The sequence below is a fragment of the Anolis carolinensis genome, unplaced genomic scaffold (genome assembly GCF_035594765.1).
Source record: "Anolis carolinensis isolate JA03-04 unplaced genomic scaffold, rAnoCar3.1.pri scaffold_10, whole genome shotgun sequence".
NCBI classification, from domain to species: Eukaryota; Metazoa; Chordata; class Lepidosauria; order Squamata; family Dactyloidae; genus Anolis; species Anolis carolinensis.
Genome location: NW_026943821.1, coordinates 20,227,830 through 20,255,414, shown reverse-complemented (window position 1 = coordinate 20,255,414; position 27,585 = coordinate 20,227,830). Strand labels below are relative to the sequence as shown.

At 42.0% G+C, this 27,585-nt stretch overlaps 1 protein-coding gene across 2 annotated transcripts; it reads right to left on the bottom strand.

Moving 5' to 3' along the window:
• Positions 1-345: 345 nt before the first annotated feature.
• sync (syncoilin, intermediate filament protein) lies at positions 346-21,440 on the bottom strand. 2 transcript variants are annotated; one of them, XM_008124256.3, is made up of 4 exons: positions 20,801-21,440; positions 8,596-9,547; positions 1,372-1,496; positions 346-886 (listed from the first exon to the last, which is right to left on the bottom strand). In XM_008124256.3, exons 2-4 carry the CDS (start codon positions 9,538-9,540, stop codon positions 823-825), a joined length of 1,134 nt encoding a protein of 377 aa, XP_008122463.2. In that variant the 5' UTR covers positions 9,541-9,547; positions 20,801-21,440; the 3' UTR covers positions 346-822. The 2 variants fall into 2 exon arrangements, with proteins under 2 accessions (XP_008122463.2, XP_003230004.3); XM_003229956.4 differs by lacking the exon at positions 20,801-21,440 and adding an exon at positions 13,825-14,379.
• Positions 21,441-27,585: the final 6,145 nt, after the last annotated feature.

Below are 27,585 nucleotides of genomic sequence, written 5' to 3'. Positions count from 1 at the left end.
ATGCAGGAAAGTGGCACATTAAAGTCAAGTGCCAATGTTTTCTTAAGATCTATATGGGGAGCTACCTTTTGCAAGATTTATTTATTTATTAGCAACATTTATATCCCGCCCTTCTCACCACAAAAGGGACTCAGGGCGGCTTACAAGTTATATGTACATACAATATTATTGGTATAGTACAATATAAGCATTATATATTACTATATTGTAGCATACCACTATATTGCAATATTATTAGTAATATTACATGTAATATAAATATACAATTATAATAGTGTATTATTATTAGATTTACTTCAAGTTGTAGTATAAGCATCAACACAAAAGTAGTTACTCTTTGAAAGGTTGTTTCAAAAGACATGTTTATAAAAACATTTAATTCTATTTCAGTTTCTTGTTTCATAACAGGTTCCAATTACAAGCAGATGGCTTGAAGGACAAAAATAAAGCAATGTTGGCAAACATGTTGGCAGACAGTCTTTTTAATATGGAGCTGTTCTTGAGGCCAGGCCTGAATCCTGTTGATTAGTCCCAATGAAAACAGATCCACTAGATGAAATAGTAAATATGACTCAATTGCATTGATTTGGTGGGTCTAGTCTGAACTAAGTAGGATTTAGGCCCATCTTTTTTCACACAGAGTTCTGCATAACACATATCTGTTGCAATGATCTCTGTCCAGCGTAGCTCCCAAAATTGAGAAGATCACTCAACTCCTTGATGTATAAAATGATGGAATCCATCATAGTTGACTTCTTTCCCAGTGGCTACTACTCAGTACTGCAATTGTAAATAAGAGGAAGACTATCCAGGCTTGTGAGTTCATGATTCAGTATTGTCCTCAGATTTGGACTTGCAGAGCTGTCCATAGATTTCTAAGCAGTCCCTGCAAGGATGGAAACAGGATTATCAATACATTTATCTTGGGAAGAGTAGCTAGGAGAAACATTAGAAGGGATTCCTTATGAAGAACGATGCCTTATATTTAGACAATGAGAAAATAATGACGATGAGCAGGTTATTTTTGAGGTGAGGTTGGTATTTTGGTGGATAGGCAGATCCTGGCCAGTGGCTTTAATCATACTTGCTTGTTTAACCCATGTTAAATACAATTATGCTGTACAATAATTGGATGTAATCCAACTACATTGAGGAAAATATTCTGATATTCCAGACTGTTTATGATGAAGGATTAGGAGAACCGGTTATGATCACACTTTTCATTTTACATGGAAAGACAAGGATTGGTGTTGCAATATCTGCTTGACAAGTATCTGCAGTGAGAACATGTCACTTGTTCTTCTCTTTTGCTAACAAACAAATGGTCACTTCCCAATTTAATTAGGTGTGAAACAAAAAAGCTAAACCTACTTGTAAATGGATAGCTCCTGGTGTAAGCTGGCCCTCAGCTCTTCCAATTCTTGGTTTTTCCGCTGCTGGAGCTGCACTTCGTTTTTGAGCTCTCTCAGCCTTTCTTCCATCTCCTCTACTTGCTCCTGTAGGGAGAAAAGCACCAACATTGGACTAGTTGAACAGTAATCATGCCTTTTTGTGACTATTATGCAAAGGCCCTCACTAAACGTAACCTCAGCATGAAAATACATTCAAATAGATGGTGCTTGTCTAAACAGGGTGTGCCGGCTCTCAATTGCAAAACTGTGTTTCATGACGCAACCTTAGGATTGGAGCAGAAGGAGCAATTAATGTTCTTCAAACTTACTGGCATTGACAAATCTTGCAGGAACAGACAGTCCTGTAAAGAAGTGTGTTGGGTTTATTGTTTTTTGGTGTTCTGAAGCCATAGACTTAGAGAAAATGAAATTTTAAGACCACTACGAGGCCTCAAAGAAAAGATTGATATAGGATAAGTTCAATTCATCTTGAGTGCAAGATAGGCTCTTGGTATTTGATCCCAAAAGCACAGGATCCTTTCTGATCTTGGAAGCTAAGCAAAGTCAGCCTTGGTAAGTACAGTAGAGTCTCACTTATCCAACATTCGCTTATCCAATGTTCTGGATTATCCAACGCATTTTTTGTAGTCAATGTTTTCAATACATTGTGATATTTTGGTGCTAAATTCGTAAATACAGTAATTACTACGCAGCATTACTGCGTATTGAACTACTTTTTGTTGTATAACATGATGTTATGGTGCTTAATTTGTAAAATCATAACCTAATTTGATGTTTAATAGGCTTCTCCTTAGTCTCTCCTTGTTATCCAACATTCTGCCGGCCCGTTTATGTTGGATAAGTGAGACTCTACTGTACTTGGATGGGAGCTCGCCAGTGGCATATACATACAGTACAGTCTCACTTATCCAACATTCGCTTATCCAATGTTCTGGATTATCTACCTTTTAGTAGTCAATGTTTTTGTAGTCAATATTATCAATACATTGTGATATTTTGGTGCTAAATTCCTAAATACATTAATTACTACATAGAATTACTGCGTATTGAACTACTTTTTCTGTCAAAATTGTTGTATAGCATGATGTGGTGCTTAATATGTAAAATCATAACCTAATTTGATGTTTAATAGGCTTTTCCTTAATCCCTCCTTATTATCCAACATATTCGCTTATCCAATGTTCTGCTGGCCCGTTTATGTTGGATAAGTGAGACTCTACTGTACATGCATATAATACTTTCATTTGCTACCCACCTATCATAGAATCATAGAATAGTAGAGTTGGAAGAGACCTCATGGGCCATCCAGTCCAACCCCCTGCCAAGAAGCAGGAAATCGCATTCAAAGCCCCCCCGACAGATGGCCATCCAGCCTCTGTTTAATATGTTTAATACCTCCCCTAATATGATCTGCAAGTACGATCTTGACTTAGTCGCTTTTCCTGAAATGCTAAAAAACCCCAAAGCATGTGAAAAGGGACCTTTTTGGACTATTACTCCCAGAATCCACCAGCCAAGAGATTCTGGGAATGGCAGTGCAAAAAGAAGACCCCTCTCTCAAGCTCAGAAAGGCTACCAAAGTTAGCAAAGCCACCTCTGAGTCTTCCTTGTCTAAGAAATCCCTATGAAATTCATAGAAGGTCCATAAGTCAATAAGTGACTTGAAGGCATACACAGAAGGAGCGGGTCCATACAGTATCTGTATTTAGAGCAGCTTCAAAAGGTTCCATATCTGACCATGTGAATTACTGTATTTTTCCTCTGATAAGATTTGCTGAATAAAAGATCCCAGAGGATCCCAGTGTTGCCTTCTTGCTTTGCATCAATTTCTTTAAAACAAAGGTAAGTGTCCCATCCTTTTCTGCTTAAATAACAGGCTGTGCCAACTGAGATGCCTGGGAGTCATGATGGCAACTTGACACATGTTTCAGAAGTCATTTCCTTAGCTTTCAGGTCTTGTAGGACTGGTGCTGAAAAGGGCCCTGGCACGATTCACATCGTGTGTTGACCTTTCGGATGATGTTACGCAAGGTCCAGGGATGCCTTTGGGGATTTTGCCGGGCTCCATGTGCAGCGAACCAGAGCAAGGCCGTATAGGAATATTTGTCGGTTGCCTACGCACAAAAATAGGCCTCTATTTGTGTAGGTTCCAAAAAGGAACTCATCACATGGTTGGAAGCAAAGTTGAGTTGAGAGGTAAATAGAAAAAGGCAGAAGACTATTTTTGTGCAAAGTAGAAAAGAGATGGATGGGGAAGGGAACAGCAGAGTATGGACTGAATAGGAAAAGAAATATTAGTGGAGGAGATTGCAGGTAGCATGTACTTTCAATTGCAATAGTTTATAATGTAATATAATAATAAATACACTATTATAATTAAATTACATGTAATATTACTAATAATATTGCAATATAGCCGTATAGTACAATATAATAATATATAATGCTTATATAGTCCTTATATTGTGCTATAAAAGGTAAAGGTTTCCCCTGACGTTAAGTCTAGTCGTGTCTGACTCTGGGGGTTGGTGCTCATCTCCATTTCTAAGCTGAAGAGCCGGCGTTGTCCGTAGACACCTCCAAAGTCATGTGGCCGGCATGACTGCATGGGACGCCATTACCTTCCCGCCTGAGCGGTACCTATTGATCTACTCACATTGGCATGTTTTCGAACTGCTAGGTTGGCAGAAGCTGGAGCTAACAGCGGGCACTCATTCCGCTCCCCGGGTTTGAACCTGGGACCTTTCAGTCTGCAAGTTCAGCAGCTCAACGCTTTAACACACTGAGCGACCAGAGGCTCATATTGTGCTATACCAATAATATAATATATTGTATGTATATATAACTTGTAAGCCGCCGTGAGTCCCCTTCGGGGTGAGAAGGGTGAGATATAAATGTCAATAATAATAATAATAATAATAATAATAATAATAATAATAATAATAATAAAATCCAGCATATCTATCTTGTTTGCTGTGTCATAATAAAATAATAGGACCTCAAGATTGAACTTCAAAGACTCTGGCAGAAACCAGTGCAGGTGGTCCCGGTGGTGATGGGCACACTGGGTGCCGTGCCAAAAGATCTCAGCCGGCATTTGGAAACAATAAACATTGACAAAGTTACGATCTGCCAACTGCAAAAGGCCACCCTACTGGGATCTGCACGCATCATCCGAAAATACATCACACAGTCCTAGACACTTGGGAAGTGTTCGACTTGTGGTTTTTTGATATGAAATCCAGCATATCTATCTTGTTTGCTGTGTCATACAATAATAATAATAATAATAATAATAATAATAATAATAATAATAATAATAATAATCTATTATAATTATATTTATATTACATGTAATATTACTAATAACATTGCAATATAGTCGTATAGTACAATATAATAATATATAATGCTTATATAGTGCTTATATTGTGCTATACCAATAATATAATATATTGTATGTATATATAACTTGTAAGCTGCCCTGAGTCCCCTTCGGGGTGAGAAGGGCAGGATATAAATGTTGCTAATAATAATAATAATAATAATAATAATAATAATAATAATAATAATGTGAATTTAGGTCTCCAAATCCCATCAGCCAGCTTGGCAAGGGTTGCTGGTAGCTATAGTCCAATATCTAGAGAGCTACAGCTTCTCCCCTTCTCTAGCATCTGTTTTCCTCGTACGAAAAGCAAACGGATTACGGAATTGCCTTTCTGAAAGAGCTTAGATTACATGGGCAGAGAAAGGGATGCAAAAGGGATTAGCGGGCGATGCTTGCAATGGATCTGATGAGCTCTGCAGCTGCTGATCCCAACAACTATGGCCATAATCTCTGTTTTAAGGTGAGAGCCTGTGGCTTTGTGGATCTTGGACACGTCAGGATCTTGACATCTAGTCATTTAGAATCATGTCTTGTTTAAACAGATGGCATTTCAAAAACCTACTTCCAAGTACAGCTATTCCTAGTTGCACAAGTTGAGTATTTTTCCATCCAGACTCGCCAGATGCTTCTGTAAGGTTGACAAGAAGGGCACGGAAATAATAGCAGGGCAAGTGTTTGGCCTTTGAGGTATAAGGTCTCCGAAAACAGGGGTATCACTTAAATGGGGTGACCCAGAGCCCTGAGTTCATTTATCCTTCAGGTACTTATAGATCCCATCACCCCACCTCAAAGTATTAAATCTATTATGCATTAAATATGTGTGTACTATGTGATTCACACCTGGCCAACACAATATTGATCCAATGTAAATGGATGCATTTTGATTAAAATGCTAATAATCTGTCTTCAAGACTAGTTAAAACATGTGCCTGGATCATATGTTTGATATATAGTAGAGTCTTCAACTCTGATTAAATCATTATTTTCATCTTCTTTAATGTAAATGTGCTTATGTATCCTTTTAATAATAACTAGCTGTGCCTGGCCACACGTTGCTATGGCGAAGTATGGTGGTATGGGAAATAAAGTATTGAGGAATTGGTGGTAGTTAAGGTAAAGGGTAAAGGTTTTCCCCTTACATTAAGTCCATTATAAATGGGTTATAGAGCTGTGTGGAAGGGCCTTGAGTCTACACTGCCATATAATCCAGTTAAAATCAGATAATCTGTATTTTATAGGCAGTGTGGAAGAGGCCTGTGAGGCCTAACTCTGCCTGTCCCCTGGGCTGAGTGGGTTGCTAGGAGACCAAGTGGGCAGAGCTTAGCCTTCTAACTGGCAGGAATTGGCTAAAAACAATTATTCCTCTCCCTCTAATTAGGACTTTATTTTTCTTTTCTTTTTGTTGTATCAACCTAGAGGCGTGGATGATGGGTTGTGTTGTCAAAGTTCAAGGTTGGGGGGCCTTTAGTTTTGTTGTTTTGTTGGTCGCCGTGATGCCATCACTCATTTATATATATAGATAGAGTGAAATAATAAATGTCATAATAATAATAAATGCAATAAAATAATAAATGTAATAATAAATAGAGCAAAATAATAAATGTATTATTAATAATAAAAATAGAGTAAAATTAATGTAAAAATAGCAACAATAATAGAGAAAAATAATAAATGTAATAATAGAGAAAAATAGTATATGTACCATATATTCTCGAGTATAAGCTGACCCAAATATAAGCCAACCAGGACCCTCACCCAAGTATAAGCCAAGGGGGGCTTTTTCAGTCTTAAAAAAAGGGCTGAAAAACTAGGCTTATACTCGAGTATATACAGTATATTAAAAAAATAGTGACTGAGATTCTATGCACCAAGATGCCCAATTTGCCCGCAAAGATGTCCTTCCACGGGTTAACTTTCTCTGTTCCTTAAACCGCAAGGCACACCCTGTTTCCATTTGATTAAATAGGCTCCAAACCTTGGCCTGGAGGCAAAGCAAAAAAGGTCTCCTCTTTAGCCATACTTCCTCATAAATTCATTGAATAACATTATCACCCAGAACACAAAGCAAGGCCTTTTCCCTTAAAGGTTTCATAGAATCTATTGAACTTCACTCTCCAAAAAAAGGTCTCTAGTTTTAGATACTGTTTGGAATCAGCGAATGGTGAAGGCAAACATTTGGGAATGGGCTCTTTGGGAATTAACCAGTACAAATGTAGAAACAAAAGGAAAATTGTGTAAAGCATGTGATCGATCAATCAATTGGCAATAAATCTGTTGGGAGTGCTTTGAATGCGATTTTCCTTCTTCTTGGCAAGGGGTTGGACTGGATAGCCCACGAGGTCTCTTCCAACTCTATGATTCTATGAATAAGAGCTTTTAAAGTGTCACGTAACTAAGATTAATCAATAGCTTCAAGTGCATAGTTGCTCTGCTTGCGAAACTGGCTATTTTGGATTACAAATGAAGGCTCTCCATGTCTCTGCTAATGTTCCAGAAGAATAACTAGATCCTTAACCCCATGGCCCTCAACCATCCATACCTTAAACCCCATTAATTGCATTGCCGACAAACCAGTTTCCTCCCAATGTGGTGAAATAAAAAAATGCAATTTTTTCTCCTGAGAAGGGCATTAATACATTTACTGGCATTCTGCTATTAGTCATCACTATTTAGCAAAAGGAAGGACGTTTAGTAGGGTTCTTTTAAGGAAGTAAATATAAAGTGCCAAAAATAATTATTCAATTTGTAGTGAAACACTGCAATAATGCAGCGAAATGTTAAGTTTTAATGGCAAAACATACCAACTCTATGATTCTATATTGTATGATTAAACCAACTAGAAAACCGGTGTTCTACTGGTTTAGGATATACGATAAATCAATTCATCTATATTATAACAATAGTTGAGAAACAGTGGTCTAGACTTCTCAGTAAAAAGAAGAAGGTAACCAATGAATCTGATGACAATTATGATGATGATGATGATGACGACGGTAGGGAAATGGGCTTTTCCATGGACACTGGTTCTAGACACATGGACACTGGGGCCGGGCTGTGGCACAGGATGGTTAGCAGTCCAGCTGCAATAAATCACTATGACCAAGAGATCATGAGTTCGAGTCCAACCTGTGTCAGAGTGAGCACCCGACCATTAAAATAAAAAATATATATCCGTAGGAGAGTTTAACAAATATTTCAGGGGAAAATGCTTTCATGAGATTAATGAATACAGTAGAGTCTCACTTATCCAAAGTTCTGGATTATCCAACGCATTTTTGTAGTCAATGTTTTCAATATATCATGATATTTTGGTACTAAATTTGTAAATACAGTAATTACTACGCAGTATTACTGCGTATTGAACTACTTTTTCTGTCAAATTCGTTGTATAACATGAAGTTTTGGTGCTTAATTTGTAAAATCATAACCTAATTTGATGTTTAATAGGCTTTTCCTTAATTCCTCCTTATTATACAACATATTCGCTTATCCAACATTCTGCCGGCCCGTTTATGTTGGATAAGTGAGACTCTACTGTATATATTTTTCTTCTTCCTGACTTGCAAGGGTGTCTCTCTTTTCAAAACATTCCCTTGATTAAGAGCGAGGGAGGCTTTGCAAAAGTAAACACACTGATAAGGGAAGAGAAGAGAGAAATAGATCACATATTGCAAGCAACAGCCTGCAGGCTCCAGTGCCGGCCTTGACCTTGACCTGATTATAAGCCAGGAGAGGCTTTTTCAGCTCATAAATAAGGGCTGAAAAACTCGGCTTATCTTCGAGTATATACAATACCTTGTACTGCAGCACGTCTTCGTCCCGCTTCTGCCGGATGAGCAGGATCTGCTCCTCCAGGCTCCGGTTTTGGAGCTGGAGCTGGCTGACCTCTCCCCGCAGCGGCCGCAGTGCCTCCTTGAGCCTGTGGACCTCTCCTTGTGTCTCCCGCAGAGCCACACGGCTGGCCTCCCGCCGCTCCAGGAGGCGCATCATCCTGGGCTCGTAATGTTCCTCCAGGCTTTGCCGGCTCTCCAGGACAAAGCTTTCGAACTCTGCGGACAGGCGGCGGCTCTCCTGCAGGTAGACACTGTCCCTGCGGTGCCGAGGGGCCCTCAATCGCTGCCGGAAGCGCTCTTTCTCCTTCTCACAGGCCTCCCGCAGCTGGGACAGCTCCTCCGAGAGTTGCCGGATCCGGCCTTCCAGCTCCTCCTGGTAGACGGCCGACTGGGCCACCTCATGCCGCTGGGTCTCCAGCTGGTACTGGCAGGCCACGCACTCCCGGGTCACCCGGAACAGTTTCCGCTTCACTTGCCGGATCTCGTCCCGCAGGCTGCTCCTCTCCAGCTCCACTTTGGCATGCAACCGGTAGGCCTCCAGGATCTCTTGGTGGGCCTTCCGGATCTCCTCGAGGGCCGGCTCCCTTAGGAGAGAGAGCTCCTCGATCAGCCGGTCCCTCTCCTTCTCCAGCTCTTCCACTGCTTCGATGCACTCCTGGAAACGCTCTCCGATTTCCTCGATGCTCATGAGTTCGTGCTCTTCCACATCCAGGTCCTGGCCCATCAACGCTTCCTGGAGCTCCACCAGGTCTCCTATACTTCCGTCTCCTTCTGGTCCATTGGAATTGTCCATGCAAAGCATCTCAGAGGCATCATCCGCCACAAGTGCCGTCCTTGCAGCATCATCGCTGAATGGCAAGAGAGCATCAGCCTCGTCCAGTTCCGGGAGGGGATCCGAGTGTGCCATCACTTCCCTGGAAATGGAAAAGCAAGTTGTGAATCAGGTCTATAGACATCTCTTGTACCGGTTTATTTATTTGTTTATTTATTTTATTACAATATTTATATCCCGCCCTTCTCACCCTATAGGGGACTCAGGGCAGCTTACAATAAAACACATATATAAAATTATACAATACATTGTGAATCAATTAAAAAGTTATTAAATTACATCAGACATTCATAAAAACACTTATAAAATACTAGCTGTGCCCGGCCACGCGTTGCTGTGGCAAAGTGGTGGTGGTATTGGTTAAAAATTGTTGTGTAATTTTTATTTGATGTTATTTGTATTTTTTAATTAATTTTATTGTAAGTTATTTTTTTATTTATTATATTTTATTATTTTCTTGTATTAGTTTTAGTTATTTTCTGTTATTATAGTATTTTATTGTATTAATTTTTTCGTGTTTTTAATTATTTTTAGTGTTTTTTATTATTTTTTATTGGGTTGCTAGGAGACCAAGTTGGAGGAGCTTAGCCTTCTAACTGGCAGCAATTGGATAAAAGCAATTATTCCTCTCCCTCTAATTAGGACTTTATTTTTCTTTTCTTTTTGTTGTATCAACCTAGAGGCATGGATGATGGGTTGTGTTGTCAAATTTCGAAGTTGGGGGGCCTGTAGTTTCGTTGTTTTGTGGGTTGCCCTGCTGCCATCACTCTTATATATATATAGATACAATACATTGTGAATCAATTAAAAAGTTATTAAATTACATCAGACATTCATAAAAACACTTATAAAATACAGATGGGCATGTTCATCTAATGGGTTGATTCTAATGGGAAGAATGGAAGCAGCCATGGACTGAGTCACAACCTTGGCAACTCTGACCGGAAGCAATGTCTTTCAAGGGTTTCACAGAAGAAAATGGAAGCAAAATATTGTTCTTCTATTGGTCAAAACGCCTGATGTGTTTTGGCTAGTGTGGTGTAGTGGTCTGAACCCTGGAAACCAAGGTTCAATTCCCAGTTGGGCCATGGAAACCAACTGGGCGACCTCAGATAAGTCACATACTCTCAGCCTCATAAAACGCCAGGATAGGTTTGCCTTAGGGCTGCCGTAAGTCGGAAACAACTTTAAGGCACACAGTAACAACAAGATACTCTTCAAGCAGAAAAATGACAACGAAGAAGAACATATAAATACAGATTATCACATATCATCCATGTAGATACGGTTGGAGCATTGGACTACAATTCAGGGTTCGACTCTCGGTTTGGCCATGGAAACTCATTGGGTAACCTTGGACTAGTCGCATTCTCTCAGCCCCAGAAAACCCCTTAGAATGATGAGGATGATAATACAGTGTGCCCTCACTACTTTGCGGTTCCCTTTTTGCGGATTCGCTGTTTCGCGGTTTTTCAATAAACTCTAAAAGACTATTATAAATCCCAAAAAATTACAATTTACAGCCTAAGGAAGGGAGGAAGGAGAAGCCAAAGGGAGAGAAAAGGAGCCCAAGCGGCAACGGGAGGAGAAAGAGGCGATTTATCAACACACGACTGGTTGATAAAGACTTAAAATAGTGCATAGCTACTAAAATAATGTATAAATATTAAAATAAATATAGTGTCCCTACTTCGCGGATTTTCACTTATTGCGGGTGGTCCTGGAACCTAACCCCAGCAATAAGTGAGGGAATACTGTAATATTTTTTATTATCCTTTCAGCAATCACTCGGAAACAATTTAAGGCACAGAATAACGACTACTGCTATACTTAAAGCATTCAGGGGCGATACTAAATGGCAAAAGAAAATATAAATACATATTGCATCACACTGCATAACGCCATAATTATATCCACACCTTTGTAGAATCAAAGTTCAGAAATTTCTGGATCGGGAACTCAAACCATGTATTTAGACAAGTGAAAACATGTGAGCAAAGGCTAACATTGTTCGCAGAAAACGCTCTTTAAATGCATGGGGCTGCCATCAGTCGACAGGTAACGTGACGGCACAGACGGACAGGAAAAATTGATACCGTAACACTGAATAGCATGTGCTGGACTAACGGGAAGGAAAGGCGGGAACGTGTGTCATGATCTCCAAATTTTTGACATCTCCGGTTGGCTGACAAAGAACAGATGCCAGCCATAAAACGGGCCAGCCATAAAACCTCAATTCCCCTCTGGTATGTGAGAGCCCCTATATAAATGGGCTAAAGAGAAGGTTCTGGTATTCTGTACAATAAAACCTGTTGGAATCTACAGGTGCTTTTTCTGATGGAAGACTGACCCACAGCACAACTGTGAGAAGAGAACCCGACAACGTGTGAAAGAGTCTACAAGAATGGAAGGACATTAAGACCTTCGTTTAGGCCTCTGGATTTTAAAAATCACCCTGTCTTTTGCAGAGAATCTCAGGTACATTCAGGATTTGGTTGGAGGGTGCCTCTATATACCAATGGCCATAACTTTGCCAGGCAAACAAAGCGGGTCAACAGGGTTGGTTGGAAAGGCTTGGGATCTAGGGTCTGTTGTAAGTAAGTAAGTAAGTGTTCAATCCCTCTGTTTGTGAGGAAGGCAAAATCACATGGCACGTTAACACATTTCTGAAGAAGCTTCCTCCCTTGTTTTGAGAGTCCTAGGAATGAGATTTGGTTTGCAGATAGTGGCTGGAAGGCAGATGGCTGGGCGCCATGGAACCGTAAAAAAGGGAACAAGAACACGGTTTGCGGCAGAAGATGTTCCAAACCAACGCTGGCACCGCCTGTTTCGCTTTGCATCCCCCTGGGTCCTGCCTTCTCTGCGGAAAGGAGATTTGAACGACATGCAAAGCCATTCCTCCAAAGGCAGGAGAGCCCTTAGCATGACAATGAACATCTCAAAACAGGTGAGAGTACAGGCAGGTGTATCTAAGAAACACTACTTGGCAACAACCGTTTCTTTCTTCTTTGTTTGGAAGCAGTATACACACCAATTGAAAATGGTGGCCCCATCTACATTGACTACTTCAGGCAATTATTTGCTTTGTATAATGAGGCATTGAATTTTTGTCTAAATGTATGTTGAAAGCTACTCTGAGTCCCCTGCGGGGTGAGAAGAGCAGGATAGAAATGAAGTTAATGATAATAATAATAACAACAGGAAAAACTCAGGACCTCAAGATTGAACTTCAAAGACTCTGGCAGAAACCAGTGCAGGTGGTCCTGGTGGTGATGGGCACACTGGGTGCTGTGCCAAAGGGTCTCAGCCGGCATTTGGAAACAATAGACATTGACAAAATCACAATCTGCCAACTACAAAAGGCCACCCTATTGGGATCTGCGTGCATCATCCAAAAATACATCACACAGTCCTAGACACATGGGAAGTGTTCGACTTGTGATTTTGTGATATGAAAACCAGCATATCTATCTTGTTTGCTGTGTCATAATAAAATAATAATAATAATAATTCCAAACTGTTCCAGACTGACAAAGTTCTGGAACACAACACACCAGGCATCACAGTTGTGGAAAAGAAAAAAGGTTTGGATCATTGATATTGCCATCCCAGGTGACAGTCGCATTGACGAAAAACAACAGGAAAAACTCAGCCGCTCTCAGGACCTCAAGATTGAACTCCATAGACTCTGGCAGAAACCAGTGCAGGTGGTCCCGGTGGTGATCGGCACACTGGGTGCTGTGCCAAAAGATCTCAGCTGGCATTTGGAAACAATAGACATTGACAAAATTACGATCTGCCAACTGCAAAAGGCCACCCTACTGGGATCTGTGCGCATCATCCGAAAATACATCACACAGTCCTAGACACTTGGGAAGTGTTCGACTTGTGATTTTGTGAAACGAAATCCAGCATATCTATCTTGTTTGCTGTGTCATAATAACATAATTCCAAACTAGCTTCAAACTAGGTTGACAATGAATTCCCACAAAAGTGTGCAAAAGGAAGTCCTTAATGCGCACCAGTGCTCTGTGGTATATAGAATCGCTATCCAGGCCTCAAATTGGTTCCAAGGTTTCTTGTTGGTTTGAAACTGCATTAAATGGTTAGTGCAGATGGGTCTGTTTTCTCCCTCCAAAGGGTCTGCCCAATGTCTGTTGAGGGACTTGTGATAACCCGTTTCCAGAGATTTTCACCAGCAGATGGGAATTATAGTTCAACATCTGGAATGCTGCCTGATTCTCACTTTGGCTTTACATCTGTTCAATTCACCTTCCATATCCAGCTGCATTCTAAAAGAGCAATTGCAAAATCTTCAACTTTCCAAAGATTTGCAAGAAATATAACGAGGAGCCTTACCTCTTTGCTGATGGATTACTCCTTTCTGCTTTTATGAAAGGAGCTCCCAAAGACACTATCTTCTCTATTCAGCGCTTGGTTTTGCAACTCTTCTGGTGCCATCACCCCATCTCACACGTTTCCCGACTCTTCTTCTACCATGATTCTGGATTCATCTCCACCCAAATAAATGCATGGTTTAGCTCCATTGGTTGGACTAGTGGCCGTCCGCTTGGGTGTGCCCACGGGTGCCAACGGCAAGCGTTTTAAATCTTGGAGCTGGCCTTTTTTTTTTCTGACTTCCTGTAACGGCTTCCTGTGAATTGCAGAACGTGTTGCAAGGGTGACGAATGCTGTGCCGTGCACCCAGGCGCATGTTCCCCTGGCCACAATAGACGCTTCAGGAAGGACCAGAGAAGGAAGGTATGCAGTCGATAAAGAATAACAGCATAACAATATGAGCGGCCAAAGCTGTCCTGCTCCGTTGTCCATCTGCCCTGAAATTTACAAGTCTTAAGAGTCTTTCCACATGGCTATGGATCTTTGTATTTTGTCTTAGAGTCTTTCCACATGGCTATGGATCTTTGTATTTTGTCTTAGAGTCTTTCCACATGGCTATGGATCCTTGTATTTTGTTGCACTTGGGCTGGTTCCTTTCATCCTTACGACATCTTGGATCTGCACCAGAGCTATCCAAACCTGAAGCATGGTGTGCTGAGGTTGCCCCATTATTTGACATCTAGATTATAATGCAAGCAGCTGTTTAGAGTTATAATGCATAAGGACAATTTCATTGATTTGCTTTGTTATGCTTCTTCACATTGGCCCCAACTTATGGCGTCCCGCTCCTAGGTTGACTTGAGAAGATGGGTTCAAAGAAAGTTTGCCACTGATTTCTTCTAAAGCTGAGAGAGTATGACCTGCGAGGTTCAAATCCTGGTCTTCGAGAATCCTATATCCAACGTTCAGGCACCAAAGCCCACTTTTGTTATCACTGACACATTACAGAACTTAGTTTTTATTTGAATGAGTGACCTCCATGTGCCTTGGTCAGCCACAGGACAGCTCATGTCTTGCAAGTCTTTCCTGTATTGTCGAAGGCTTTCATGGCCGGAATCACTGGGTTGCTGTGAGTCTTTTGGGCTGTATGGCCATGTTCCAGAAGCTTTCTCTCCTTACGTTTTGCCCACATCTGTGGCAGGCATCCTCAGAGGTTGAGAGGTATCTCACAACTGGGGTTCTGTGGTAAAGGGGCGAAACGGACCCTGGTCTCCCAAACTGCGGTCCAAGGCTCAATCCATGACACAGGTGACATCCATTGAGTCTTTAACTATCATTTTTCTTTGCTGTACAACCTTTATGTCCATGCATAGAATCAGACATACTATGGCTTAGGTGATTCAGACTTTGATATTTAATTATATGTCTTTATACTAGAGGATTTTATCTAGTTCCTTCACTATAGCACTTCAAATCCAAGGGAGGGAGGGAGGGAGGAAGGGAGGAAGGAAGGAAGGAAGGAAGGAAGGAAGGAAGGAAGGAAGGAAGGAAGGAAGGAAGGAAGGAAGGAAGGAAAAAGAGGTGAGAAGAGGGGAGAAACTTGGTTGCTGTGAGTTTTCTGGGCTGTATGGCCATGTTCCCTGGGCATTATTCCACAGATATATAAACCCCACTTGATCAGTTTCCAACAGACCTCACAACCTCTGAGGATGCCTGCCATGGATTCAGGCAAAATGTCAGGAGAGAATGCTTCTGGAACATGACCATACAGCCTGGAAAACTCACAGCAAGCCAGTAATTCCAACCATGACAGCCTTCGACAACAGAGGGGGGAATGTATGGCAATGAATTGAACTGGATGATTATAGTACTAGAAGTTCCAGGAAAGAAAGAAAGAAAGAAAGAAAGAAAGAAAGAAAGAAAGAAAGAAAGAAAGAAAGAAAGAAAGAAAGAAAGAAAGAAGAAAAAAGAAAGAAAGAAAGAAAGAAAGAAAGAAAGAAAGAAAGAAAGAAAGAAAGAAAGAAAGAAAGAAAGAAAGAAAGAAAGAGAGAAAGAACGAACATATGGCAATGGGTTGAATTGGTTGTCTATAGCACAAGTCCCAGGAAGGATGGATGGATGGATGGATGGAAGGAAGGAAGGAAGGAAGGAAGGAAGGAAGGAAGGAAGGAAGGAAGGAAGGAAAGAAGGAAGGAAGGAAGGAAAGAAGGAAGGAAGGAAGAGAGGGAAGAAAGAAGGAAAGAAAGAAGGAAAGAAAGAAGGAAAGAAGGAACATATGGCAATGGGTTGAATTGGATGACTATAGCACAAGTCCCAGGAAGGAAGGAAGGAAGGAAGGAAGGAAGGAAGGAAGGAAGGAAGGAAGGAAGGAAGGAAGGAAGGAAGGAAGGAAGGAAGGAAGGAAAGAAGGAAGGGAAGAAAGAAGGAAAGAAAGAAAGAAGGAAAGAAAGAAAGAAGGAAAGAAAGAAGGAAAGAAAGAAAGAAGGAAAAAAGGAACCGGATTGTGGTGGAGGCTCCTTCTTTGGAGGCTTTTAAGCAGAGGCTGGATGGCCATCTGTTGGGGGTGCTTTGAACGTGATTTCCTGCTACTAGGCAGGGGGTTGGACTGGATGGCCCATGAGGTCTCTTCCAACGCTACTATTCTATTCTATGAACATATGGCAATGGGTTGAATTGGATGACTATAGCACAAGACCCCGGAAGGAAGGAAGGAAGGAAGGAAGGAAGGAAGGAAGGAAGGAAGGAAGGAAGGAAGGAAGGAAGGAAGGAAGGGAGATATAGCTTATGATCTCTTCCAAGTCTATGATTCTATATTGTTCCATTTTATTTTGGAATCAGGAAGAAATTCATCCGAGAGTATCAGGTGGTCAGTATTGGCAGAAAACACCCCTGAATAAAAAGTCAGTTATTTAAACCAAAACAAACAAGAAAGACTTCTGGTGCCTTTGCCCTGCTTGATGGGAGTGAGTCCCGGGTTCGAATCCTACTCATCCCTTGACTAACCTCATTTTCTTAGCCTTTCAGGGGAAAGCGAGGACAAACAATAAGGTTGCAGGAATCGGAACGGCACATATAATCATCATAAAACTGCGGAAACGATTGCATCTTTCGAGAGCAGCCCCGGAGGCAACAGAACACAGTGGCCCCAATGATGTCGCAGGACTGTGTCAGGCAGGGATGGGATTCAAAATACCCCAGTCTGGAAAAAAAGAGATATATAAAGAGGGAGATGCCAAAGGGATCCGGTTTCTCCCAGAGGGCATTGTAGCGTCATCCCCGGAGGGGGAAAAGCAGGGTGTGTTGGGCCCAGCTGTTGCAGATGCCTGGCCTTTGCTGGGCTCCGAAAGGATGAAGTGGCCGCTTCATCCATTCCCTGCTTTGAAGGATGGCTTCAAAAAGCAAATGTCGGAATGGGCTTGTGATGGAGGCGCATTGAGTTTCCAGCCGCACTCTTTGCCGCCCTGGATTGGCATCGCCACCGATGGAATGTCGTTTTTCTAATGCATTTACACTGTATCACAATCCCAGTTTAATATTCTGTGATTTATAGTTTGGCGAGAAGACATATCCTCCAACGATCTCGGATTTGGCATATTGGTCCTCTGCCGTCCCACTTTTCAAACTGCTGTTAAAATGTCCCGGTTTCTTTCTCATCCCAAATGTTCCTCCCTTGTTTTCAGCCGGCTGTAACTGCTGCAAGTCTGTCCCAAAGTGAAAAAGTAATAGGAAGAAGAGGATAAGAACGGATAAAACCATACTGTTCCCAGTATGATTTAATACCAGACCTCTCTCTTCTTGGGACCTGTAGTTCAGAGGGATCACACAGGAGTCTGTGGCAGAGAAACCCAAGTCCCTTCCCACACTACAAATCCCAGGATCCCCCAGGAAGAAGCCATAGTGCTTAAACATGGCATTCCATCGCTTTAGCTGTAGAATGGATGCTGTTTGACCGCACTTGAACTGCCATGGCTCATTGCTATGGAGTCATGGGAGTTGTAGTTTTCAGCCTTCTCTGTCCAACTACAGATCCCAGACTGTAGTACTGAGTCATGGGAAAGTGGTGTCAAGTTGAATTCATTCCATGGTGTCAATACATTCCTTCTATAAAGGAACAGAGTGAGTCCAAACAACAACAACAACAACAACAACAACGTCGTCGTCGTCGTCATCATCATCATCATCATCATCATCATCATTATTATTATTACAGTAGAGTCTCACTTATCCAAGCCTCGCTCATCCAAGTTTCTGGATTATCCAAGCCATTTTTGTAGTCGATGTTTTCACTGTATCGTGATATTTTGGTGCTAAATTTGTAAATACAGTAATTACAACATAACATTACTGCGTATTGAACTGCTTTTTCTGTCAAATTTGTTGTAAAACATGATGTTTTGGTGCTTAATTTGTAAAATCACAACCTAATTTGATGTTTAATAGGCTTTTCCTTAATCCCTCCTTATTATCCAAGATATTCGCTTATCCAAGCTTCTGCCTGTCTGTTTAGCTTGGATAAGCGAGACTCTACTGTAATAATAATAATAATAATAATAATAATAATAATAATAATAATAATAATAATAATAATGTGTTACTATCTCAACAGCTGGACAACCCTTTAATAGCCATGGCTCCATGCAATGACATCATGGGAGCCGTAGTTTCACAAAACCGTTGCCATTTCTGCCGAAGAGTGCTGCCGCCTCACCAAACTACAACTCCCAAGGCTGCCTCTGTATCATCTGTGCATTTTTGGCACCTTTTTAGGTGCGACAGCTTAATGCTATGAAATCTTGGGATCTGGCGAGAGACCGACATTATTGGGCACAGGAGGCTACCAACCTTGTCAAACTACAACTCCCAGGATGCCTTGAGCCAGGGCAGTTCAAGTGGGGTCAAAGGGCTAGGAAAAAAGACCGCATGGGACCATCTAGTCCAAACCCTTCTGCCAGGCAAGAAAAGCACAATCAAATCACCCCCGACAGATGGCCATCCTGCTCTGTTTAAAGACCGCTAGAGTAGATAATAGATAGATCCATAGAATCATAGAGCTGGAAGAGACCACATGGGGTCATCATGTCCAACCTCCTTCTGCCAGGCAGGAAAAGCACAATCAAAGCACTCCCGACAGGTGGCCATACAGTTCTGTTTAAAGACCGCCAGAGTAGGTGATAGATAATAGATCCATAGTATCCTAGAGTTGGAAGAGACCACATGGGACCATCTAGTCCAACCCCCTTCTGCCTTCATGCAGAAAAAGCACAATCAAAGCACCCCCGACAGGTGGCCATACAGCTCTGTTTAAAGACTGTCAGAGTAGGTGATAGATAGATAGATAGATAGATAGATAGATAGATAGATAGATAGATAGATAGACAGATAGATCCATAGTATCCTAGAGTTGGAAAAGACCGCATGGAGTCATCATGTCCAACCTCCTTCTGCCAGGCAGGAAAAGCACAATCAAAGCATTCCTGACAGGTGGCCATCTAGCTCTGTATAAAGACTGTCAGAGTAGGTGATAGATAGATAGATAGATAGATAGATAGATAGATAGATAGATAGATAATAGATCCATAGTATCCTAGAGTTGGAAGAGAACACATAGGAGCATCTAGTCCAACCTCCTTCTGCCTTCATACAGGAAAACCACAATCAAATCTCCCCTGACAGGTGGCCATCTAGCTCTGTATAAAGACTGCCAGATATAGATAGATAGATAGATAGATAGATAGATAGATCCACAGAATCCTAGAATTGGAAGAGAACACATGGGAGCATCTAGTCCAACCTCCTTCTGCCTTCATACAGGAAAACCACAATCAAATCTCCCCTGACAGGTGGCCATCTAGCTCTGTATAAAGACTGCCAGATATAGATAGATAGATAGATAGATAGATAGATAGATAGATAGATAGATAGATCCACAGAATCCTAGAATTGGAAGAGAACACATGGGAGCATCTAGTCCAACCTCCTTTTGCCTTCATACAGGAAAACCACAATCAAATCCCCCCTGACAGGTGGCCATCTAGCTCTGTATAAAGACTGCCAGAGCAGGAGATAGATAGATAGATAGATAGATAGATAGATAGATAGATAGATAGATAGATAGATAGAAAGATAGAAAGATAGATCCATAGAATCCTAGAGTTGGAAGAGACCACATGGGAGCATCTAGTCCAACCCCCTTATCCCTTTAGGCAGGAAAACCACAATCAAATCCCCCCTGACAGGTGGCCATTTAGCTCTGTATAAAGACTGCCAGAGCAGGAGATAGATAGATAGATAGATAGATAGATAGATAGATAGATAATAGATCCATAGTATCCAAGAGTTGGAAGAGACCACATGGGAGCATCTAGTCCAACCTCCTTCTCCCTTCATGCAGGAAAAGCACAATCAAAGCCTTTCCAACAGATGGCCCTACAGTAGACAGATTTACTCCGCAATCATCTGGATGCTCTCCAAATCCCGTAGCCTCGAGCCATTAAAGCGGTATAAAAGGTAAAGGTTTCCCCTGACGTCAAGGCCAGTCATGTCTGACTTTGGGGGTTGGTGCTCATCTCCATTTCTAAGCCGAAGAGCCGGCGTTGTCCATAGACACCTCCAAGTCATGTGGCCAGCATGACTGCATGGAGCGCCGTTATTTTCCCACCGGAGCGGTACCTATTGATCTACTCACATTGGCATGTTTTCGAACTGCTAGGTTGGCAGAAGCTGGAGCTAACAGCGGGTGCTCACTCCACTCCTGGGACCTTTCAGTCTGCAAGTTCAGCAGCTCAGCGCTTTAACACACTGCATTAACTGCATTAACTCCCCCATGTAGATGCAACCCACCACCACCACCCATTCAAAAGAAAAATCTGCCCTTCCTTCCTCCAAATAAGATTAGTTTTGGGGACTTTCTGGGTAACAATGAGCAAGACCCTCCCCAAAGGAAACCCAACCTGATTCCTGTGGCTATGACTTAGCACCAGGCTTAGGCCAGGCTTACCTCCTTCTCGCTCTCCTTGGACCAGGGCTTGAGAGGGGCTCCTCTGCAAAAGAAGGCACTTCCTGGCACAAGGCTCTGGATCAGCTGCAGTCAATGCTGCCCTGAAGGGTCTGGATGGAGGGAATGAAAGAGGAGGAGAAGGAGGAGAGCGAGCGAGGGAGGTGGGGCTGGGCAAGTGGCAGCCCTCCCTTTATGGCCCAGTGCCAGTCTATCTCTCCATCATCTCCCTTTTTCTTCCCAGTCTGGTCTGAACTGCACTGCCACTCCCCTTCTCCTTCTCCCTTTCTTCTCAGTTTAAGAAATTTGAGAAAACTGCATCCACACTGTAGCATTCATGCACTTTGGTGGCACTTGAACTACCCTGGCTCAATGGGATGGGATCATATATAGTGTGATCTAAAGGAAGCAGGGAAATAAGGCACAAAAATCAACAGACAGGACAGTCTGTAGCATAGCTTCACCAGTTGTTGTGGTTTTGTAAGTGAACACTAGTGTAAGTTTGTGTTCGGTTGTGCTATGTAACCTGGGTTTTAAATGTCATTTCCTAATGTGTGCTATCTAAAAACATGGGAAAAGTTTATTAAACTGCAAAAACTTTTGTTTTTGCGGGACATCCTGCAGCACATTTCTCTCTAGATTTTCAATGAATATTTCATAGACTAGTCTCAATAATAATAATAATAATAATAATAATAATAATAATAATAATAATAACCCACAGCAACGATCTGCCAACTGCAAAAGGCCACCCTACTGGGATCTGCACGCATCATCCGAAAATACATCACACAGCCCTAGACACTTGGGAAGTGTTCGACTTGTGATTCAACATAGGGTTGCTGTGAGTTTTCCAGACTGTATGGTCATGTTCCAGAAGCATTCTCTCCTGACGTTTTGCCCGCATCTACGGCAGGCATCCTCAGAGGTTGTGAGGTCTGTTGGAAACTAGGAAAGTGAGGTTTATATATCTGTGGAATTATGTTCAGGGTGGGAGAAAGAACTCTTGTTGCAATTGGCCACCTTGATTAGCAATGAATAGCCTTGCTGCTTCAAAGCCTGGCTGCTTCCTGCCTGAGGGAATCCTTTATTGGGAGGTGTTAACTGGCCCTGATTGTTTCCTGTCAGGAATTGCAACTTCAGAGCCTTCCTGCCTGGGTAATCATAAAATCATAGAGTTGGAAGAGACCTTATGGGCCATCCAGTCCAATGCCCTGCCAAGAAGCAAGAAAATCAAATTCAAAGCACCCCCGACCTTTGTTGGGAGGTGTTAGCTGGCCCTGATTGTTTCCTGTCTGGAATTCCCCTGTTTTCTGAGTCTTGTTCTTTATTTACTGTCCTGATTTTAGAGTTTTTTTTTAAATACAGTAGAGTCTCACTTATCCAATGCATTTTTGTAGTCAATATTTTCAATACATCATGACATTTTAGTGCCAAATTCATAAATACAGTAATTGCGACATAGCATTACTACGTATTGAATGACTTTTTCTGTCAAACTTGTTGTATAACATGATGTTTTGGTGCATAATTTGTAAAATCATAACCTAATTTGATGTTTATTAGGCTTTTCCTTAATCCCTCCTTATTATCCAACATATTCGCTTATCCAATGTTCTGCCGGCCCGTTTAGGTTGCATAAGTGAGACTCTACTGTACTGGTAGCCAGATTTTGTTCAATTTCATGGTTTCCTCCTTTCTGTTGAAATCGTCCACATGCTTGTGAATTTCAATGGCTTCTCTGCTTCTCTCTTTCATGGCCAGAATCACTGGGTTGCTGTGAGTTTTCTGGGCTGTATGGTCATGTTCCAGAAGCATTCTTTCTTGAAGCAGGAAGCAGCTAAGCTTTGAAGCTGCAAGGCCATTCAATGCTAATCAAGGTGGCCAATTGCAATAGTCACACTTTTCTCAAACAGACAAGAATTCTTTCTCCCAGCCTGGACATCATTCCAAAGATATATAAAGGCAAAAGAATTTGTAAAACTACAACTCCCAAGACTCTCTTCCCTTCAAACATTGGCTATTCGCCTCTGGCTTTGGCTTGGGTACAAGAGGCCGCATTGATGCTGGAGACGAAGCGTGCCCGGGGCATTATCATGCGCTACTCGACCCTTGCACATCATTGTTGCTTAGCTATCTGTCCACAAACAGAGTGACTTGGGTTTCTGTGGCCAACTCATGGCCCTGGACCACTCTCTTGCCCACCCTCCGCCGGGATTTTTCTGGGATAAATCAGAAAGGCGTGTTCTGCCACCTACATTTTGTTCCTTTCCAAGCCATAGAAGGCTCTCTCCGGCCACCCGGCTGACCCCCTTCGCTGGCACTTTTCACTGTGAGATTGAGCCGGGTATTTATATCCACAACGAGCGACCGTTGCTCACGTTAACAGCATTCCTTCGCCATGGAGTCAAAGGCACCTCTCCCCAAATAGAGCCGGATTGCGCCTTTTTCCCCACTTTAAACAAATAAAAACTTAATAAAGCCGCACAAAGTAAAAAGGCCCTGGCACACAGAGGGAGGCAGGCCGACCTTCCTTATGCCTTTTAATAAGTTCTGCTCACTTCCCAAGGCAGCTTGCGCTCCTGACCCGACACCCAAAACCCAAAAAGGGAGCGAAGCCAAAGGGGTAACCGGATCCTCGCTCCAACAGCTGCTCCAGAGCGAAAAGAACAGGCCGCCAGCTGCGAAAAGATGGGATTTGCAACTTGGTTCAACTGAAGGCACCAGATTCCTTCTGATCTGGGAATGCTAAGCAGGGTCAGCCCTGGCTAGTCCTTGGATGGGAGACCGCCAAGGAACACCTGGGGCTGTAGGCAAACCCTGGACTACAGGTGCACCTCCACTATCGCATTAGTGCAGTGTGGCATCACCTTAGCTGCTATGTCTCCATGCTATGGGATGCCAGGAGTTGTAGTTTGGTGTGACGTGGGGTGCATCCACACTGTCGAACGAATGGACTTTGGCACTGCTTAAAATCTGGGAGTTTTAGCTCTACCAGAGGCACACTTACTCTGTAAGTCACTTTTGATTCCATGAGGGAGAAAAGCGGGATATAAGTAAATATTTATTATTATTATTATTATTATTATGAATAATAATAATAATAATAATAATAATAATAAGAAGTTTATTTATACCCCGCCTCTCATCTCCCCCGAAGGGGACTCGGGGTGGCTTACAGATAATACCAGATAAAAACAGTAACAATTTTTTTTTCGTATCAGGAGCAACCGGAACTGCTTCTGGAGTGAGAGAATTGGCTGTCTGCAAGGACGTTGCCCAGAGGACGCCTGGATGTTTTGATGTTTTACCATCCTTATGGGAGGCTTCTCTCATGTCCCCGCATGGAGCTGGAGCTGATAGAGGGAGCTCATCCACGCTCTCCCCGGGTGGGATTCGAACCTGGCAGCCTTCAGGTCAGCAACCCAACCTTCAAGTCACGAGGCTTTTATCCCCTAGGCCACCTGAGGCTCCAATAATAACAATATACAATATAATTTGTGTATGTTTTTTGTTTATTGATGTATTGTATATTGTGTATATATTAACAATATACAATATACAATACATCAATAAACAAAAAAATACACAAATTATAAAATTTTAAACATTAACCTATCGAAATAAAAAACACACTTAATAAAACATGGAATTTAAAACAGCGAGGTTATGATACTAGACTAAGTAAAGTGCACATGATAAAAGTTGTGAACTCAAGATAACAAAATAAAGTGCTGCTACTACTACTGCTACTACTACTACTACTACTACTTTGTAGCATTACACCAGGGCAGTTCAAGTGATTTCTAGTATAGTTGCCCCTTGAGACACTTTTAAAATATTTTTAGGGTTAGAATGAATGCAGTTTGACCCCATTCGAACCACTATGACTTAATGCTATGGGATCCTGGGAGATGTAGCTCTCTTTGGTCTTGGAAAACTACAACTCCCAGGGTTGAGTCAAAGTGGCAGTCAAACTACAACTCCCAGAGCTTAGTCATGGCAGTCAAAGTGGTGTCGATCTGCATTCATTCTACAATATAGCTGCACTGCAAGAAGAAAAGGAAACAAAGAAAGAAGGAATCGCTGGAGATTTAGTATTACAAGGCCTTTATCCCACTCTGTTTGCCAGGATTCGACAAAACCAAAGTTTAAAATTTAGCTGTAATTCCGTGGAAACTGAGAGGCTTTGGACATGTTGCACACTCTCAGCCTTTAGAGAATAAGAAGATACCGTGATCAGTTCATCTTAGGATCCCCATGAGCTGGAAACTACAGTAGAGTCTCACTTATCCAACCTAAACGGGCCGGCAGAACGTTGGATAAGCGAATATGTTGGATAATAAGGAGAGATTAAGAAAAAGCCTATTAAACATCAAATTAGGCTATGATTTTACAAATTAAGCACCAAAACATCATATTATACAACAAATTTGACAGAAAAAGTAGTTCAATATGCGGTAATGTTAAGTAGTAATTACTGTATTTACAAATTTAGCACCAAAATATCATGATGTATTGAAAACATTGACTACAAAAATGCGTTGGATAATCCAGAACGTTGGATAAGCGAGTGTTGGATAAGTGAGACTCTACTGTATTCAAAAGCACAAAACAATAACAATAGTGTCTGTTGGGGAATTCTTTGGGGTGCAGAAGGAGAGTATGCAAATGTCCATGAAAATCCAGATTTAAAAAAATTGCAATCTGTCCCAATGGTTCTGCTTCGCCGTCTCTTCCAGTTTATTTATATGGAGAAGTTGCTAAAAATGAGGTTCTAAAAATAGCCCATGACAGAAAGGCGGAGGAGGAGGAAGAGGAGGAAAAGGAAGGCAGCCAGTTTGGACTCAGAGGCTCTTTTCCCCCCTTTCCTTCCCCAACAAACGCCATTCACGGTCCCTTCTGCTCCAGCCCTTCACCTTATTGTACACAAGTTTGCCAAGCAAGTGATCTCATTCCTTTCTGGAAAATGGGTCGGGATCCAGACGTAGCCAGGCCTGGACCCCTTCAAAGTGATGGGAGGGCAGTGAGTCATGGCACTGATTTGGATGGGCCTGTTTTGCAGATGACCACATCTGGATCCCGCCCCAGAGTCAGAATCGTAGGACCGGAGGAATGCGGCACCAGCAGGCTTAAAATACTCTCTTGGAGTATGTTTGACAAGCATTCTAGATTACACTATGTATCAAAATTTGAAAAAAATGTTCCTGGTTTGAAAGTGTTATTTCCTGTTTAATTGTGTGATCATAAATAATAATAATAGTAATAATAATAATAATAATAATAATAATACCAGTACAAGAAAACCGCACTACAAACTAGAGCTGACAGCTGGCACAACAAAACATTGCATGGAAAGTTCCTTGACAAAATTGAAGGAAAAGCTGATAAGGAGAAGACCTGGCTCTGGCTCACGAATGGGACCCTGAAGAAGGAGACAGAAGGCCTGGTCCTTGCAGCCCAGGAGCAAGACATCAGGACAAAGGCAATTCAGGCCAAGATCAAAAAATCAGCTGATGACCCAAAATGCAGACTGTGCAAGGAAACCGATGAAACCATTGATCATATCCTTAGCTGCTGTAAGAAAATTGCACAGACAGACTACAAACAGAGGCACAACTATGTGGCCCAAATGATTCATTGGAACTTATGCCTCAAGTACCACCTCCCGGCAGTAAAGAACTGGTGGGATCACAAACCTGCAAAAGCATTGGAAAATGAACACGCAAAGATACTGTGGGACTCCCGAATCCAGACTGACAAAGTTCTGGAACACAACACACCAGACCTCACAGTTGTGGAAAAGAAAAAGGTTTGGATCATTGATGTTGCCATCCCAGGTGACAGTCGCATAGATGAAAAACAACAGGAAAAACTCAGCCGCTATCAGGACCTCAAGATTGAACTTCAAAGACTCTGGCAGAAACCAGTGCAGGTGGTCCCTGTGGTGATCGGCACATTGGGTGCCGTGCCAAAATATCTCAGCCGGCATTTGGAAACAATAGACATTGACAAAATCACAATCTGCCAACTGCAAAAGGCCACCCTGCTGGGATCTGCGCACATCATCCGAAAATACATCACACAGTCCTAGACACTTGGGAAGTGTTCGACTTGTGATTTTGTGATATGAAATCCAGCATATCTATCTTGTTTGCTGTGTCATAATAAAATAATAATAACAACTTTATTTATCTATCCCACCACTATCTCCCCGTAGGGACTTGGGGCGGCTACTTTTGCCTCCAAAATAGAGCTTTGTATTTATTGGCGGCCTCCCATCCAAGTCCTAACCAGGCCTGACCCTGCTTAGCACCCAGGATCAGAGGCAATCGGGTGCCATAACAACAACAGCAGCAGCAACAACAACAACAACAACAGCTGCCTTTCCATTTGGCTTTCATTTTATGGCATTTGGAATAGCATTTACACCAGCAATGTCCTTAACAAACCCTCCCTTCAGTGATGATATGGTTAGCTATATTTCTTCAGATATTGGTAGATATAATATCAAAGTAAAAAAATAAATGTTTTCTTTTTCCTGCAGTTGTAGAGATTGATATTTACTATATCATATGGTTTTGTCTGAGCAGTCTTTGTGGTTCCATTTATTGCCATGCTGTGCTCCTCTTGGTTTTATTTTGTGCATTAAATGCTTTATTAGTACACATTTTGGAGCCCTCGGTGGCGTAGTGGATTACAGCCTCATGACCTGAAGGTTGGGTTGTTGACCTGAAGGCTGCCAGGTTCGAATCCCACCCGGGGAGAGCGCGGATGAGCTCCCTCTA